This window comes from Emydura macquarii, unplaced genomic scaffold (genome assembly GCF_026122565.2).
Source record: "Emydura macquarii macquarii isolate MOO-44397 ecotype Brisbane River unplaced genomic scaffold, CSIRO-AGI_Emac_v2 contig_573, whole genome shotgun sequence".
In the NCBI taxonomy this organism is placed as follows: Eukaryota; Metazoa; Chordata; order Testudines; family Chelidae; genus Emydura; species Emydura macquarii.
In genome coordinates, this window is record NW_027130710.1 from 67,462 (window position 1) to 84,685 (window position 17,224).

Consider the following 17,224-nt stretch of genomic DNA (forward strand, 5'->3'; position numbering starts at 1 on the left):
ATATGGGCCAAAGTGATCATGGAATGATAATTTTCATGATTCTATGAGAAGGAAAGCATGAGAGTAGCAGAATAAAGACAAGAGATTTCATAAAGACAGACTTAAATGAAGTTGGAGAACTGGTAGGTAAGCCCCATTGCAATAAAATCTGAAGTGAAAGAAAGAGTTCAGGAGAGCTGGCAGTGTCTCAGAGACAGTATTGAAGGAGCAACAGTAAACTCTCACAGTGTGAAGGAAAGATAGAAAGAATAGTAAGTGGCCAATATGGCTCTATCCGGAGCTCTTTAATGACCAGAAAACAAACGGAACCTTGATCAAGTTGAATCATAGACAAATTGTTACGGAGGAGTACAAGAGAATAGCACAAGCATGTGGGGACAAAATCAGACAGATTAATTCACAAAATATGTTACACCTAGCAAGTGACATAAAAGGCAGTAAAATAAAGATTCTATAAATATATTAGGAGCAAGAGATAGGTGGAAGAAAGCGTAGGAGAGCTAATAACACACGACATCAAGAAGACTAATGCCTTTTTACAGTCACTAGAAAAGTTTAATTGTGACCAGATACTTACAATAATTACTATTAACCAAGAGGGGGAAGGGATAGAAAACACAACAGGAAAATAAACAGGTTAAAAATATTTAGATAAATTAGATGTAGTAAAGACAGCAGGGCCTAATGAAATTCATTCTAGTGTACTCAAGGAATTAGCTGACGTAATCTTGGAACGGTGAATAATTAGCTTTGACAACTCCTGAAGTAGTACTGAGAATGGATAGTGCATGCAATTCATAGCACCCAAAGGGTTAATAGTGCAGCACTCTCCCTGCCCCCTCCCCTCCAATACTCTCCTAGGTGGTGCTGTGGCTCTGGCAGAGGCAGCTGGATCCCAGGTGATCAATTCCCCACTTTCGTGAGGTGGTCTGAGTGTAGCTGTTGGTGTGGAGGTGGGAGAGCTCTTGGAGAGAAGGCAGGTGGTGTGGTGGGGTGCAGAAGCAATAATGGTTGTTGGGAAGATGTGGGGAGCACAGGCTGTGGGAGAAGGATCTTGCCAGAGAACGCTCTGTCCTCCTGGGAGGAGCAAGCAGTCGAGGGTGTGTCACTGGTGAACACAGCCATTGAACAATGGGAAAAATAACTGCTCAGCATCCACGAACTGAAAACATTGGGCCTGCAGTTACCATGTATCAGGGGAGTTGTGCTTTAACAATACTGTTGTTTCTGCTACTGCTTCTTAGGAAAGCCAGTACATTAACAATGCTGTGTTTCTGCCAAGTTCCTGTATCATTTGTGCACTTGTAAGCAGTTGCCTTATCCTAAAACCTGACTTTGGTTCAGGTCTCAGATCTTGCACCAGGCCCAATGTTTTCAAGTCTTTCACTTACTAGTACATCTCATTACATCAGTTACACTCAGAGACGCTACCCCTCTTAGCGCAATTTGCGCAGGCTCTGTGCAGACTCAGGATGCATTGCCCACCTATTTTGTGCTGGAGAGACAAGGTTCACTCCCACCCATGACAATAAGTTCTTTTCTTGAACTTGCTCTCAGATGGAAACATTCTCCATTTACTGTAACAGAGTCAAATATTTAATGAGGTGTCACCTTTGCCTTCCCATTCACAGCATTTCTGTTCTCTGATGGCTCCTGTCATCACAGCTCCCTAACAGAGAGTGATTCGCAGGAGGGGTTTTCACTCTGAATTTCCCTGATCAGACAACGCCAAGTCAGGGCATGGAGGGCGCAACCTGGGAAGAATCCTAGATCTGTGTGAACCAAGTGAGACAATGGGAAGGATTCATCCACAAACTGCCCTGCCGCAGACTCTGCCACGTGTGGTGTGAAAAGAGCCAGCAGAGCTGACTATGTGGAGGGACCCTGCTCTACCTGCCTGGAAGGGCTGGATCATTCGTCCCATTGAGATTCAGCGCAGTGTTTAGGGGGTAACGGAGATGGACTGAAGTGCTGGTCAGTGTTTTCCTGTTGTCAAAGGTGCAGGTGTCTGGGAAATAAATTTTCAGTCCTTGTCTGTTTCATTTGATTAGGTAAAAGCAGGTAGAAATTAGGTTCCACCTCACACACACCCTGGCAGTTCATTGGAGCAGAATCCACTCGGTGAGTCACCACCATTCCCTTGCCTCCGGTACAGAGTTAGGTCCCCTGACCACAGCGTCCCTCACCTCTGATTGCCAGAAGCTGGGAGTGAGTGAGACAAGGGTTGCCAGGTGCCTGCTGTTTGACCGGAGGGAGCTGTACAGTGTCCAGTCAGGTGCAGTGACCGGACACCAAAGTCCAGTTACTGTGGGTGGGGGGTGAGGGAGGCACCAGGTCATCAACCCGCACCAGCCCCTGCTTAGCCAGGGCCACCTCCGCTCCTACCCGCATCTCTGGGCAGGCAGGATCTGGGTCAGGGGCTGCACCACCCAACCCAGCCCTGGGCAGAGGGAGTCCAGCTGGGCAGGGAAGGGAGGTGGAGAGGACTGAGACACAAGGCAGGGCCAGGGGTGAGAGCAATGAGTGTGGGGGGATGGGACATGCTGAACCACTGGTACAAATCACTGGTGTGATTTGTGCATCATTCATATTCACCCTTACAGTGCAACTGTGCATTGCCTGATGCAAAGTACGTCATGCAGGGTGTTTTTGGCATGCTCACGACATACTGAACATGATTGTTGTGGTACCGTGTTTCCTGTGATGTCACACACACGTGCAGATATGAAATTCTGCTGTCACATCCCCAAATGGGTGTCACACATGGCTTGAATAGATGCAGACCATCACAAAGCTGAAGGTACACACCCCACAGAGGTGTGCACACAGGAACAATGGACTGGCTGAAGCACCTTTGAGCACTTTGGCTCAAGAAGGAAAAATCACATCCTTTGCTGGACATGGACAATCACCTGAGCCCAGGGGATGTGGAGGACACTTGTTAAAAGAAAGAGGCAGCTTTGTCCCAGGGCTCTTCCCTGGAATTCATCTGCTAAGCAACACCAGAGACTGAACAGCTACACCTCACTGGCAGGAAGCCGGGTGTGGGCTGACCCCGGAGTGGGTGTTCACACAGCAAAGCAGAGTGAGCTGGGGTGAGACAGATACACCCCAGTCCAGATTGCGGGGGGGAACCTCACAGTGGGGAGAAGAGGGGGCAGGGCAGGTACTCAGGGCAGATGCGGAGAAGTGGTGGGACCTCGGGGGAAGGGGGTGGGGCAAGGCTGGTTCTCACGGCAAACCCAGCGGGCTGGTGTCGCTGCTCCGGCTGCACCGAGGGAGGGGGGAGGGGCACCTTGAGAGACGGAGGCTGGGCTGGGAGGGAGGCGCCGGTCCGGCCCCGCGCGGCCGTTGCTATGGCACCGCCCAGGCCCCCGGAAGGACTCGGAGCGGCCCCGGCACCGAGCCCCGGGGGCGGCGATTCCCCCTTCCCAGCCCGCGGCCCGGCCGAGGAGCGCTGCCGCCGGGGCCAGGGGCCGGGCCTGGGGGCTCGGCTCAGAGATGGGAAGAGGCCGAGGAGTCAGGGCGGCCTCCGGTCCGGGGGTGAAGAAGGTACCGGGAGGGTCACGGCGCCGCCGGCATCTTCCTCTCCCTGCGCTGGCGACGGAAGCGCCCCGGGGAAGGCTGGGAGCTGTAGTGCCTAACTCTCCTCGGAGCGGAAGTGACGTAACGACTGCCCAGTAATGACAGGCGCCTCTCACCGAACGAACCGGAAGTGGACCAATCGCCCCCTCCCGGGGCACGCTGGGAAGCGTAGTTCTCGCGCTCTCAAGCTCGGCCTTCTAGCGGCCGAAGGGGGCGTGTGCGCGTCATGGCAGCCGCGGGGGGCGGTGCTGTGGCTCTCGCGAGCCGCTCGTGCCTGTGCGTCCTGACTCGTCTCCCGGTCCCGGCGCTGAGGGAGCCGGGAAGGGGCGGAGCAGCGGGGGCGGCAGGCCCGAGGCGGAGACACGGGTGGGAGACCCGCCCCGGGACTCTTTCTCCGGCTGCAGCCAGCCCCGGAGCGGCCGCCCCGGCCCGACCCCAGGTGACGGAGACCCCGGCCGGGGCGGCCTGGGGCGGGGACTCCGCGCCGAGGCCCCGGGAGCCGCAGATCTCGCAGCCCGGGCCGGGGATCCGCTCCCGGAGCCGGGCGGGTAACGCGCCTGCGCTGCCGCTGCCCTACCGCTGCCCCCAGCTCGGCTCGGCTCGGCCGCGGGACTGGGCTGGGGGTGTCCCTGGGGGTGTCAGGCAGGGAGGGGTCCGGCCATGGGGGGCGGGGAGACGCTGGGGGGGGGGGAATTGAACTAGCTCCGTGCAGCCGGGGGTCGCTGGGGCGGGGGGGGGGGGGGTGTTAATGAAACCGGCTCCTATTTCGCCACTTCTCTCCGGGTGATAAAATCTCCCCCATTTCCGACCCGTTATCGGGGAGGTATTAAAAGCCAGGCCCATTTCGCCCCTTTTCTCTCCAATTATTCACCCTCCCTCTAGTCTCCAACTCAGGTTTTGCCCCATAATCTCCTCATTCACCACAGTCAGTTTAACAGCACCTCAGATCCGGGTATTTTCCCACCCTTTTGACCTGCAGCGAATTGCCCTTGGTTGGGTGGGAAATCGTTGCCCTGAGTCATCCCCCAAATGGGAGGGGGTTGGTGAGTGCAGCCTGCAGAGCCCCGAGACCCGGCAGGCTCTGGGGTGGGATGGGGGTGGCCATTCTCTGCCAGCAACCAGGCACGGCCGGGCGCAGGAGGGGAAAGTGTCTCCAGGGGAGACTGTCCAGCCCCAGGTTACACAGTCCCAGCTACTGCCACCCCGGACTGCCCAAGGCAGCTCCCCAGCTGCCATTCACCTGCCCACCCTCTTCTTTATTGTATTTCCTCACCCTACTAAAGTTGGGGTGTCCTTCTCCTATAGATCAGTGCATTAATGATCTCAGTTTATTATCATATACGTCAGTTTGTGGCCATGGCACTCTTGTGCTCAGACATCTGCAGCTGTTGTATCTAAAAGCCGTGTTAGCTCATGTTCCTGTAGGTGGCTGGTGTCTTTTTGGACCAAATTCAGCCTTTCACACTCTATTTTCCAGTTCCTGAAAACTTAGGGGTGACCGTTAGGCCATTTATCTGTGTCAAAATTCATAGGCCTCAGGCCTTATGCTAACTGCTGAAGCCAATATAGGATACAGGCCTGTAGGTTTCTTGCTTTACTGCACCATTAAATAAATGGTAAACCTAGCTCGATGGGCTATAGTTCATAGTTAATTTACCACCTACTAAGGTGTATAAGTAGCTCCAGTTTTTCACTCCATTGTTCATTGCTTTGCATTTAGAAAGACAAGGTGGGTGAGGTAATATATTTTATTGGACTAACTACAGTTGGTGAGAGAGGCCAATTTCTGAGCTACTCAGAGCTCTTCTTCAGAAACATATCCTAAAATATCTCAAAAATTTTACATTTCTTCCTCTCTGGTTATCTTACTGATTTAATATTCCCTGATATTTTTTCCCAGTCTCTCTAATTCCAAAATAGTAACATAAAATCTCCTCAGATTTTGACCTTTTCTCAAATTCTTGAATATTGATAGAAAATTTTTGCAGATGTTTTGCCCTTTTTCTCTTCATTTGTCAAATAATATGAAATTCTCTTAGATTTTACCTCTTTACCCTCTCTAATTTGTGAAAATTGATCCAAAATTCTCCAGATTTCCACCTTTCTCTCTTTAATGACTTAATATTGGTATCAGCTGCCAGCTTTTGCCTCTCTCCATGTAATGATCAACTGTCTATTAAAAAGCATTTCAGGTTTGCGGGTATCCCCATGTTTAGTTGCAGCAACTTTTCCTTTTTTGGAGCTAATTTATTGCTTTGAGCCATTCTGCATCCTGGCAGCTGCAGTGGGTTAAATGGTCAATTTCCCCTTCTCATTGGAGACTTATTTTTCCCCCTCTTTATCTCCATTAAAATGTTTGCTGATGAAAGTGATTTGCCCCATATTTAATACACACCAAAGCCAGAGGTCTCCCCCTGTTTGGGGGAAGAGTGTCTCCCAGCTGCTCACGGGACAGTTGGCTGGACCCTTTTCTTTTCCTCGGGGGCACAGGACGAGGGTTCGCTCTGTGGCTGGCTCCTTGCTGCCCAGGCAGTGCTGAGTGGCTGAGAATCTCCATGCGACTCTATTAGCCCCTCACTTTGTCCTCACCACAGTCACCAGTAGTGTCCCAAAACCCCATAAGGAATGGTCTCTGTCAGGGGCTGCTTCCCCCAGTGCTGAGATGTCGTTGCCTCTGGGGTGGGTCTCTGGTGGCCATTATTTGCCAGTCACTGGGCATGGAAACATCTTTAAAATGTTGGCTCCTCCATACTTTGGCCTGTTAAAGAAGCATCACCTATGGCTACCTCCACCTGTGTGAATGGCTGGCATCAAACACCACAGATTTTGCTTCTCTTCCTCTTTTCAAAATTGCAGCAACTTCAGGTTTTGGAGGGAAAACTGTGCTGTGAATCCTCCTCAGAAGAAGTGGAGGAAGTGAATAGAGGAAGTAAGGACTATGGCCTTATCCCGTCTGAGCCATGTTTCTGGTCTCACTGAGACCAGTGTTAACTCAGAGTCACTGCGAGGAAGAACAGGGAGTGACTCCAGATTGACATGGGGGTGAATAAGATCAGGATCTGTCCCTGTGGGGAGGGGATTTCAGTTGTTGCTAAAGGGGGGAAATGCTCTGTCTGCTCAGGATACTGGGGTTGAGCTTCTTGGGTCAGATGCTGCTGTCTCCATTGTGATCTGGGAACCCAAGCTGAGCAGCTGCTGCTCCCTCCTGGCCCCTGGTGACTTTGGGCTAGGGAGTGACCTTGAGTAAAGCCTCCTCTTGTGCCCAGCCAAGGTGAGGACTTTCTCCAGCTGTAATTAGCCCCATAGGCCAGCCGTAGGCTCTGCCCTCACCAACATCTGAGCCAGAGACTCCAGATGATTGATAGACTTCAGGGAACGTGCTGTGGGTGGGCATGAAAGTGACTCTGCACAAACAGCCCCTCCTCACCCCACATCTCTCCTCCCCATAGCAATTGCAGGAGCTGATCTAGCTATGGGAGAGCGAACAGCGAGGAATGGCTGTCTGTCAGCCAGAATGGGAGGGACAGGGGAAGGGAGAGACAAGGAGAGACTGAAAGGGGCAGTGGGAGAAATAACTGGAGAGAGATTCCCAGATCTCTCACCTGCTGACACACACTTATTGCAGCATTCCTGGGCAGATCCACTTTCCTGTGAACAAGATGAGGTTCAGGTAGAGGAAAAGACAATTCCTGCCTTTCCCTATACCCCTTGCTGTGGGAGTGTGCTGCCCTGGGGACAATGTCACGGGGAATCCCCCAGAGTAACTCCTTTGTTCAACTCCTGTCTCACAATTGGTTCCCAGAATTTATTAGTGGGAGGGTTTCAAAATGTCTCGGTGGCTTACTGCTGATGGGAAGGACTGGTAATAAATTAATTATTTATAGAACCCTTATCTTACTGCCTTTTATGTCACTTGGTAGGTGTAACTCATTTTGTGAATTAATCTCTCTGATTTTGTCCCCACATGCTTGTGTTATTCTCTTGTACTCCTCCATAGCAATTTGTCTGATTCAACTTGATAGGGATTCCTTTTTGTTTTCTGATCATTAAAGAGCTCCGGATAGAGCCATATTGGCCACTTACTATTCTTTCTATCTTTCCTTCACACTGTGAGAGTTTGCTTTTGCTCTTTTAATATTGTCTCTGCGAAACTGCCAGCTCTCCTGAACTCTTTATTTCACTTCAGATTTTATTCCAGTGGGACTTACCTACCAGTTCTCCAAGTTCATTGAAGTCTGTCTTTTTGAAGTATGTTGTCCTTATTCTGCTACTCTCATGCCTTCCTTCTCACAGGATCATGAAATGTATCGTTTCACGGTCCTATGAGAAAGAAGGCATGAGAGTAGCAGACTAAGGACGATAGACTTCATCTATCATTTCATAATCAGTTTTGCCCATATTGCTTTCAGCTTCTTAACAAATTCCTCCTCCTTAGTCAGAATCAAATCTGAAATGACTGTCCTCCGGTTACTTCTTCTATCTTCCAAAAGAGACGTGTCCCCAGTACATTCCAACAAGCTGTGAACTCTTTTTGTTTGGTTGAATTCCTTTTCTAATTGATGTCTGGGTAGATAAAGTCCGCCTCCCCCACCCCCCCCAATTACTAATTGTGTTTTGAATTTTTCTGTTGTTTGCAGGGAAAGAGCCTGGGGAAATTGTGATGTGAAATACTTTCCTGTTCTGACATGTCCCCAATTACCCTTTTCGCCCTAACAGGCTGCAGCGTAACATCCATGTTTTGCTCCAGATCATTCCATCCTTCTAGGGAAAAGGGAAGGGAAATGTCTGTGGTGGAGCCAGTTGAGGTAGGGATTATCAGGGAGTTGCCGGTGGGTTCCTATTGCAGGGAGAAGGGCAGTAACTATAGAAGGGGTGGACACTTCTGGGGGCATTGGAGGGGACAGGAAATACACAGGGTGGAGAAAGGGAGAGGGAAATGGTGTGACAAACCTGCTGGGATTTGTTTATTGTGGGGCCTAGATCCTAGCCACCAGACCCATGGGGTTTGTGAGTGGGAATTCCCCAATTTGTCAAACAGGAAAAAAACAACCCAGTATCGGGCTGGGAAAACTGTCCAAACTCCAGTACTGAAGCCTGGACCCTACTGTTAGTCAAACTGTTCCCTGATTCATTTTACCTGATTACCAGATCTGTCACCGGATGAACTGACTGAGACTGATACCCAGTAAGGTGCAACCGAACAGCTTTTATTTTGGGACGGGTCAGAAACGCTATTCCCACTTAACACAGATATAATAAATACTGGTGTCGAGACCGGATGGGGGAGTGAACCCCAGGCCCAATACTTTAAAACACAACCCCTTTGGTCCCCTCAGTCTGCGATAGTAATTACAGTTTCTTTTCTCTCCCTCCCAGGGAGCGCTGATCACAATCTCCTTTCCTGGAACCGGGTCTCTTCAGGTAAGTCTGCTTCTCCTCCTAGCCCCGTCTGCTTCCTGTCCTCTGTCTGTAGCCGCACAAAATACCGGTACCTCGCCACGCCACCACTCAGACAGGCAGCCCTTTGCCCTGGCACTCACTGCCTTAAATAGCTTCCCAGGGGCTGATCTTAGCCAATCCACTGCTGGGATTTTATTGCTTTGCTCTGGCTTTGCAGACGGCACCGATTCTTAGGTTTCCCGCCTTTCGCTGTGACTGGGCAGACTTCAGCTGCTGGCAGCCTGCCAAATGTCAGCATCCTGACTGCCTGAGGCCAATTCCAAAATGGATTCTAAATCCATGATGGAGTTTTCCCTTATTGTTTATCCTATTTCAACCGAGAGAAGGGCACATAAACGTAACCATTATTTCCACCTAACACTACTAGCCAGGAGCTGCTGTGAGAAACAAAGGGGCACCCACCAGTGAGGCCCAGGGAAGATTCCCCATCCCTGCCCATCTGACTGCTGGCAACGGGGAGGGTGTTGGGATTCCCACCAGGGAGTTGTCCCTGGGCCCTGCTGGGGGCTCCATCTCCTGTATCTGGGAGGTGAGTGTTGAATGTGAAGACCCCTGCCACCTCAGTCTGCTAGAAGGGGTGAGCGGCTCCTTTTCTTCCCTCATCCTGATGCTTCCTGGCTGCTGTGATGGGGTGGGGTGGGACTGTGCTGCCTGCCTCCCAGAGCTTCCATGTGATTGGCCCCACTCCCCCGTGAATAGTGGGGATGTCAGTGGGCAGCAAGTAGTGAGTGGGGGGCTCTTGCTCTTTCAGGGGCTGGTGACCTTCGAGGAGGTGGCTGTGTATTTCACCAGGGAAGAGTGGGCTCTGCTGGACCCTGCTCAGAGAGCCCTCTACAGAGATGTCATGCAGGAGAACTATGAGCATGTGACTTCGCTGGGTAAGGATTCCTGTCCCTCGGCTGTTGGAAGGGGAAATGAAGAGTTAAGGTTCACGACATCTCACAGTGCAACTCAACTCTGCCCAGTATCAGCAACACCCCGACAGGCCAATGACACGGATACTAGCACTCTGCCCTCCCTTCTACAAAACACTGGGAACAGAGCACAGGAGCAGCACAGCACAAAGTCTAACAGCTTCTCTTTGCTAAGGCAAAACTTGGGGTTAGGTCCGGTGTAGGGGACAGAACTTACAGCTGGCCTGCGCTCAAACACTGAGCCTACTGCACACAATCCATCTCACGATTTCATAATGTTACCACCCCTTTACTCTTGCACTGAGGATATCTTCTATGTCATTGCCTTCACTTATCCCTCACTGATCATTGGTGACTACTAGCATATGTGTCACTAGATTGCTGACAATCTTCATGGCAAGAGCACACCCTTGTGCACCTTTGATACAACCTACAACACTCAGCACTGACATGAGGAACACCTGTTCCTTCAAGTTTCACATGCATATTGCAGTCATAGGTCTGCCAACCTGCTCCAACTATTCCCTCCACCGTTCATTTAAAGCTGCAGCTGACACAGTGCATATAGCTGGCGTGCATGCAGATAAAAGCTGGTATTCAAATCTGTAGAACACAGCACAAACAATGGCATGTTCTCTTAGTTGTTCGTCCTGTTAATGATGATAAATATATTTTAAAGCCAGGAGATACTATTAGGTCATCGATTCTAGTATAAAACAGTGTAATCCAGTTACCATTATAGTGAACTGAATACCTTATGTTTTCATGAAAACATCTTCCAGTTAGGCATCTAGTCTTGACTTGGAGAGATGGAAAATTTGCCAATTCTTTGGGTAGTTGGGAAACCTTTGCACCATCCTAACTGACGTGTTCCCAATGAGATTTGCGAGCTCCAGGAGTAGTGGGAGGGGAAAGTTATGGTTGTAATTTAGTTCTTCATTTCCTGATTTCAGAGGTTTTAATTTTTTTTCACCAGCCATATGCTGGAAGGGAATGAGACAGCTCTGGTCTATCTTAACTCTCCTTCAGTGTAGTTTATGGGCATTTCATTTCTTTGATTTCTTTTTAGTGGACTTTTTTGCCACTCTGACTGTGTCTACATTAGAGTTTTCCCAGCAAGGTATGTCTGGTATGGGTGAGATTTTTTTTTCACACCACTAGCTGACAAAGAAATACTCACAAAACTCTTAATTAGCGACCAGTCCAATATCTCCGTGTAGATTTGAGAGCATTATAAAATATTCTTCTTAACGGAGTAATTTTGGTATCAAGGCAAAATTTCCAAGAGAAATTCCTGCAGAATGTAAAAAGATTCCAAAACATACATTGTAAGTTGTCAGTTGGAGGGCTCAGGCTCAGACGTATGGTGTAGCTCAGATTCAGTGGTCACAGCATGTCCTCTTGAGCCAACCAGTTACTGTAGCAGCAAATGGCTGGAAACCCTGAGTCTAGCTATTAAAAGACCTTCATATTGCTGCACAAGTGAATTTCAATCTCTTTGACTCATCTTTGATGATGGTGTAGGGGGGAGGGATTTAGGTTTCTTAGGAACCTCTTGGGAAAGGAGGAGCCTCTACAGGAAGGATGAGTTCCACCTAAACCAAAATCAGATTTCAGACGTGTAAACTTAAAAAGTTCATAGAGGAGATTTTAAACAAAGGGCTGGGGGAAAGGCGGCCTCATGGAGGAACACATGGTTCAGACAGAGCCATTTCTTAGGGGAGGATGTCTTAATGAGGATTCTCCATATCCTAATAAAGAGGAGAGGATAGAAGTTCACAAAGTTCAGGTAGTAGCTAAAGAAACAGGCAATGAAAAAGAGTCTTGTACAATTACATAACATGAAAGCAGACAACTAAATATTGACAATTTTGATAAGTTTTTGTTAACAAATGCAAGAAGGCTAAATACTAAGATGGATGAACTTGAGGGCCTAGTTTTAGTGAGGATATTGACATAATAGGCATTACAGAAACGTGATGACTTAAAGAACATAATAGAGGCTCACAATAAATGTGTACCCTGAATTGGACAAAAAACAGTAGGAGGACTAAGAAAGTACCACCATAGTAAACATCAGAGTGAATAAGGCAGTGAGAGGCAAAAAAAGCACCCTTTAAAAATTGTAAGTCAAGCCCTACTGGGGAAAATAGAAAGGAGCATAAACTCTGGCAAGTCAAGTGTAAAAGTATAGTTAGGCAGCCCAAAAAAAGAATTTGAAGAGCAACTAGCAAAAGTCACTGAAACTAACACCTATTTTTTGAGGTACATCAGAAGCAGGAAACCTGCCAAACAATCCGTGCCCACTGGATGACTGAGGTGCTAAACCAGCACTCAAGAAAGCCAAGGTCATTGCAGAGCCCCTAAATGAATTCTTTGCATCAGTCTTCACTGCAGAGGATGAGAGGGACTTTCCTACACCTGAGCCATTCTTTTATTTAGAAAATCTGAGGCAATGTCCCATATGTCGATAGAGAAGTTTTTGGAACAAACTGATAAATTTAAACATTAAGTCACCAAGACTAGACGGCATTCACCCAATAGTATTGAAGGAACTCATATATGGAAAGTGCAGAACTACTGACTGGAGTATATAACCTACCACTTAAATCTACCTCTATACCAGATGTCTGGGGATAGCTAATGTAATGCTAATTTTTTTAAAAGGCCCTAGAGACGATCCTGGCAATCAGAGGCTGGTATGCTTAACATCAGAACCAGGCAAATGGTGATGTTGTGAAGGCTGTAATTATAACTTGGTTCAAAAAAGAATGAGAGAAATTCTTGGAGGATAGGTCCATCAACAGCTATTAGCTAAGATGGTCAGAAATGCAACCCCATGCCCTGGATGTTTCTAAGCCTCTGACTGCCACATGTTCTGAGTGGGCCACAGGGAATGGATCACTCGATAATTACATCCTTCTGTTCATTCCCTCTGAAGCATCTGTCATTGGCTGGTATCGGAAGACAGGATACTGGGCTAGATGGACCATTGTTCTGACACATTATGGCCATTCTTATGTTTATTGGTTTGGCTTATGCTGATCTGAAATTCCAAGCTCTGCAGTTATTAACTTGTAGAATGCTGCTTCCCCAAAGAGCCAGTGTGCGCCGTACAGCAGCTGAGATAGATATCAAGTGACCAGCATTAGTCAGGGGCTGATCAGAGCCATAGTTTCAGCCCCAGGTATGTGCAATAAATTGTTATAAGAGCAAGGTGATTTTTAGCAAAAGCTTGTTATGGAAGGCTGTATCTCAGGAAACTCTCGAGCAATTAACCTCATCTTTGGAGCACTGACCCTGTCCTGTACCCACCTGATGAGCAGTGTAATTCAAGACGATGTGAGTAAGCATGTAAATTTCAGAGAAATTAGAAGAGTTGGCCTTTAAACAGAAAGTAATGCTGAACCTTAAATATAGTGAAGCACTAGAATTAGAGGCAATCAGGGATGGCTGAGTATAGTGAAAGGAGGAGGATGGAGCAGAGTCAGGAAGAGGCACACTTGGGAACCGGGAATGGTGTGAGCTGGGAATGGGGGAAAGGAGGTGGAGGGCCCAGCAGTGGTGCTGCTATTGAAGGAGGGTTGGGTGGGTGATCTGGTTTAGCTGGTGTGAGGAAACACTGGGGGTAGAGGGACAGGGGGAGTGAAGGGGTTGGAGAATGGTTTCTCTATGAAGCAGGGAGGTCTGGCACGGGAGGGAAGGGAAGGTTTCAGGAAGTCAGAGATTTGGAGCACTCCCCTGACACTGCTTTTGCCAAAGTTCTAATGAATTCTCCGTAGGCAAAACTCAGAACCAGTACTCCAGCCTCATCCTCCTTGACCTGTCAGTCGCCTTTGATGCCACTGACCATGGTCGTCTTCCCTTATCCTCTCCTGCTTCTTCTCCTCCAATGTGTCTGTGGACGTGCCCCTGCAAGCGGGGAGCAGCGTCTGGGCTTCTTCCTCTCTGGGTCCTCCTCAGAGAGGGACCACCCCTCCCAGCTACCTCCCACCGGGAGCAGTCTTGTGCCCTCCCAGGGCAAGCAGTCTAGTGCCGGGCCCTTAGGCAGGGCCAGCAAGGTAGGCAGTTTAGCACCAGGCCCTCAGGCAGGGCTGGCAAAGTAAGTAGTCTACGGCCAGGCCCTCAGGCAGGGCTGGCAAGGTAGCAGTCTAAGCACCAGGCCCTCAGGTAGGGCTGGCCAGGTGAGCAAGCCACTCTCTAGGGCGGTACAGCAGGGAAGGCTTTCTCAAGGTGGATAGGGGAGGGGGACGCAGGCCCAGGGCACTGGCGTTTGCCACTGGGTCAGCGGGGCTCCGGCCGCAACATGCCGCCCGGGTTGCCCCTGACTCAGCCACTAACTTGCAGCTATCCCTGGGCTTCTTCCTCCCCGAAACCCCTGGTACCTGCCTCCTCTGGGTCATTGGGGCGTGGTAGCCCTACTAGGCCCTCCTCATCCACGGATGGCAGCTCGGGCAGCTCCATGGGCTCATCTTCGGAGGGTAGCTCTTCCAGGTCCTGCAGCCCCCAGGCCTCAGGCAGGGCCAGTAAGTTCTCGGGGTCCCAGGCCCTGTACTGCTCCGGCAGGTCCGCTTCCGGCTCCCAAGCCATGGGTGTCTCAGGGGGGTTCTCCTCAGGCTCGTAGTCAGTGGGGAACCCCGGTGGGCCTTCTTCCAGGCCATGGGATACTCTGGGGGGCCCCCCTCCAACTCCCAGGCCAGGGTGTACTTGGGGGAGGCCTCCACTGATCCCCAGGCTGAGGTTAAGGCCAGCTGCTCCCTTTCAGCACGGCTCCCCGGCCCGGCCTTAGCTAGGGGCTCAGGAGGAGACGCGTCCTTCCCCTTCGGCCGTCTCCCTCTAACTGAGTTCACCGGGCTGGCTCTTAAAGGCCTAGCTCCGCCCCCCTGCTTCTGGTCAGGTGGGGCCACTGGGGCTTTTAAAGGCCTAGACCCGCCCACCTGCTTCTGGTCAGGGCTTCCCCTGGGGGAGGGCTCTGTCAGCCAGGGTGGGTCTGGCTCCCTCTCTGGGTCCTCCTCAGAGGGGGACACCCCTCCCGGCTACAGTGTCCTTGGACAATCCTCCTCATCCCACTCCAACTTTCTGTGGGGATTACACAGGCTCTGTCCTCGGTCCACTTCTCTTCCTCTGTATGTTATCTCTGGTAATCTCATCCACAAACACAAATTCAGCTACCATCTCTATGCTGACGACCCACAGCTCTAACTCACTGCTCCAGACCTGTCTCTTTCTTCCCAAATTGAAATCTCAGCCTGTCTCACTGACATTTCCTCATTGACGTCTAGCCATCAGTTCACGCTCAACATCTAAAATGAGCAAAACACAGCTTTAATGTTTCCCCCAAGCCACCCCCCGCCCGCCTTGCCGTATCACTGCAGACCCCACTCGCATCCTTACTGTCACTCACATCTTTGTGCTGCACATATGCTGCAAGACAGACCTCGCTCTAGGTCCTCAGATGCAGCCTATTTCTACATCTTTCATTTTCTTTCTGCATAACGTCACTAAGATACAGCCTTTCCTGTCCATCCTCACCACTAAAGCTCTTCTCCAGGCTCTCGCCATCTCCTGTCTGTTTTTGCAACATTCTTTTCTCTCCCTTGACAAACGCAGCCATGCCCTGCTCATATCCATTCAGAAGTAAACATCCACAGAGCTACTTCACTGTCCTCAACTGTGACCTCTGAGGAAAAGTTGAAAGAACTGGTCGTGTTTAGTTTTGAGAAAAGAAGATGGGGGAGGGAGGGGAAACTGATAACAGTCCTCAGATATTTTAAAAGCTGCTATACAGAGGACGGAGATCCGTTGTTCTCCGTGTGTCCTGTGGTAGGAGAAGAAGGAATTGACTTGATCTGCAGCAAGGGATGGTTAGATTGGTTATTAGGAGGAGCTTTCCATTGTGAGGATAGGTAAGTACTGGAATAGGTTACTAAGAGAGGTTGTGGAATCTCAGTCGCTGGAGGTTTTTAAGAACGGGTTAGACAAATAATTGTCAGTCATGGTCGATGTGTACTTAGTCGTGCCTCAGGGCTGGAGGATGGATTAGCTGACATCTTGAAGTCCTTACTACCCATGTGTTTCTGTGGTTTTATGATTCATTATCCTAGCCCTTCGTTTTGACTTTGTCTCCTTCTGGAGAATGGAAGATTTATTTAGTAGTTTTTAAATGAAAAATATGCATGGGTCAGCTTCCCTCTCAGTTTGCTTTGTTAGCCATTGGGTGTGAAGGAGTTAATTCCTTTTCTGGGATGGAGATGTAGTTGTTCTTGAAGTAACATAGGCCTGTCTCCATTCATGTGGGTACACTATTAAGAACTGTCCACATATGAATGAAGCAGATGGGAGAATGGAAGTCTGAAAGGCTGGACATTAACGTGTAATGACAGGTATCCAAGGGAAGGAGAACATGGGAATGCAACTCCACTGACTTGAGACACAGGAACTGGGGTACAAACCGACTCGACTTTAAGTTTGCTGCTAAATAGGGCAAAAAGACTGAAACAAGGAGACACAGAGAGAGAGATGAACTCAAGGAGGCTTGGGAAAAGCTGGGCAGATGACTCTGCCAACATGAATGGAGAGTTCCCTTTTGCTTTACCAGACTAACCAAGGGATCTGTAAATCCTGTGTTCCGGTTGCCTAAGCCATAGTTTCTCAACGTGTGGTACGTGTATCCCTGGGAGTATTCGAGACACAGGCAGGGGGTACTCAGGGGAAAAACAGAGAGAAGGGGAGGCGGGCAGCAGCTGCCAACTTCCCACCCAATCCCAGCTCCTAGCTGGGAGCTGTGCAGCAGCCCCCGGCTTCTAGGGAAGGAGGGCAGCAGTCCCCCCACCCCCTTCCCACCCAGTCACAGCTCCTAGCTGGGAGGCGGGCGGCAGGCACCATGGTCCCGGGAAGCCGGGCTGCAGCTGTCCGCTTCCTGCGCTGTCACCGCCCCCAGTGGGGAGGCGGGTGGCATCTGCCACAGTCCTGGGAAGCTGGGCGGCAGCCGCCCGCTTCTCGGCTGGTCCCAGCTGGGAGGCAGGCGGCAGCCGCCGGCTTTTGGAAGAGGCGGGTGGCAGCCACCTGCTTCCTACTGGGTCCCAGCTCTGAGCTGGGAGGTGGGCAGCAGCCCCCCACTTCCCGCCTGGTTACAGCTCCCAGCTAGGAGGCAGGTGGCAGCCGCTAGCTTCTGGGGGAGGCGGGCAGCAGCCCCCCGCTTGGAGCCTGGTGGCAGCCTCCTGCGTCCCATGAGCTGGGCTCACAGCTGGGTGGCAGCCACCCAC

The 17,224-nt window shown here is 50.3% G+C and overlaps 1 protein-coding gene across 1 annotated transcript in view; it reads left to right on the forward strand.

Annotated features, from left to right (window-relative positions):
• Positions 1 to 8,194: 8,194 nt before the first annotated feature.
• Positions 8,195 to 17,224, forward strand: part of LOC137147877 (zinc finger protein 585A-like) — a 48,507-nt gene continuing 39,477 nt past the window's right edge. The window contains 3 exon segments of the mRNA XM_067540270.1: positions 8,195 to 8,390; positions 8,962 to 9,006; positions 9,797 to 9,923. Of these exon segments, the coding sequence (XP_067396371.1) occupies positions 8,271 to 8,390; positions 8,962 to 9,006; positions 9,797 to 9,923 (292 nt within the window). The 5' untranslated portion in view covers positions 8,195 to 8,270.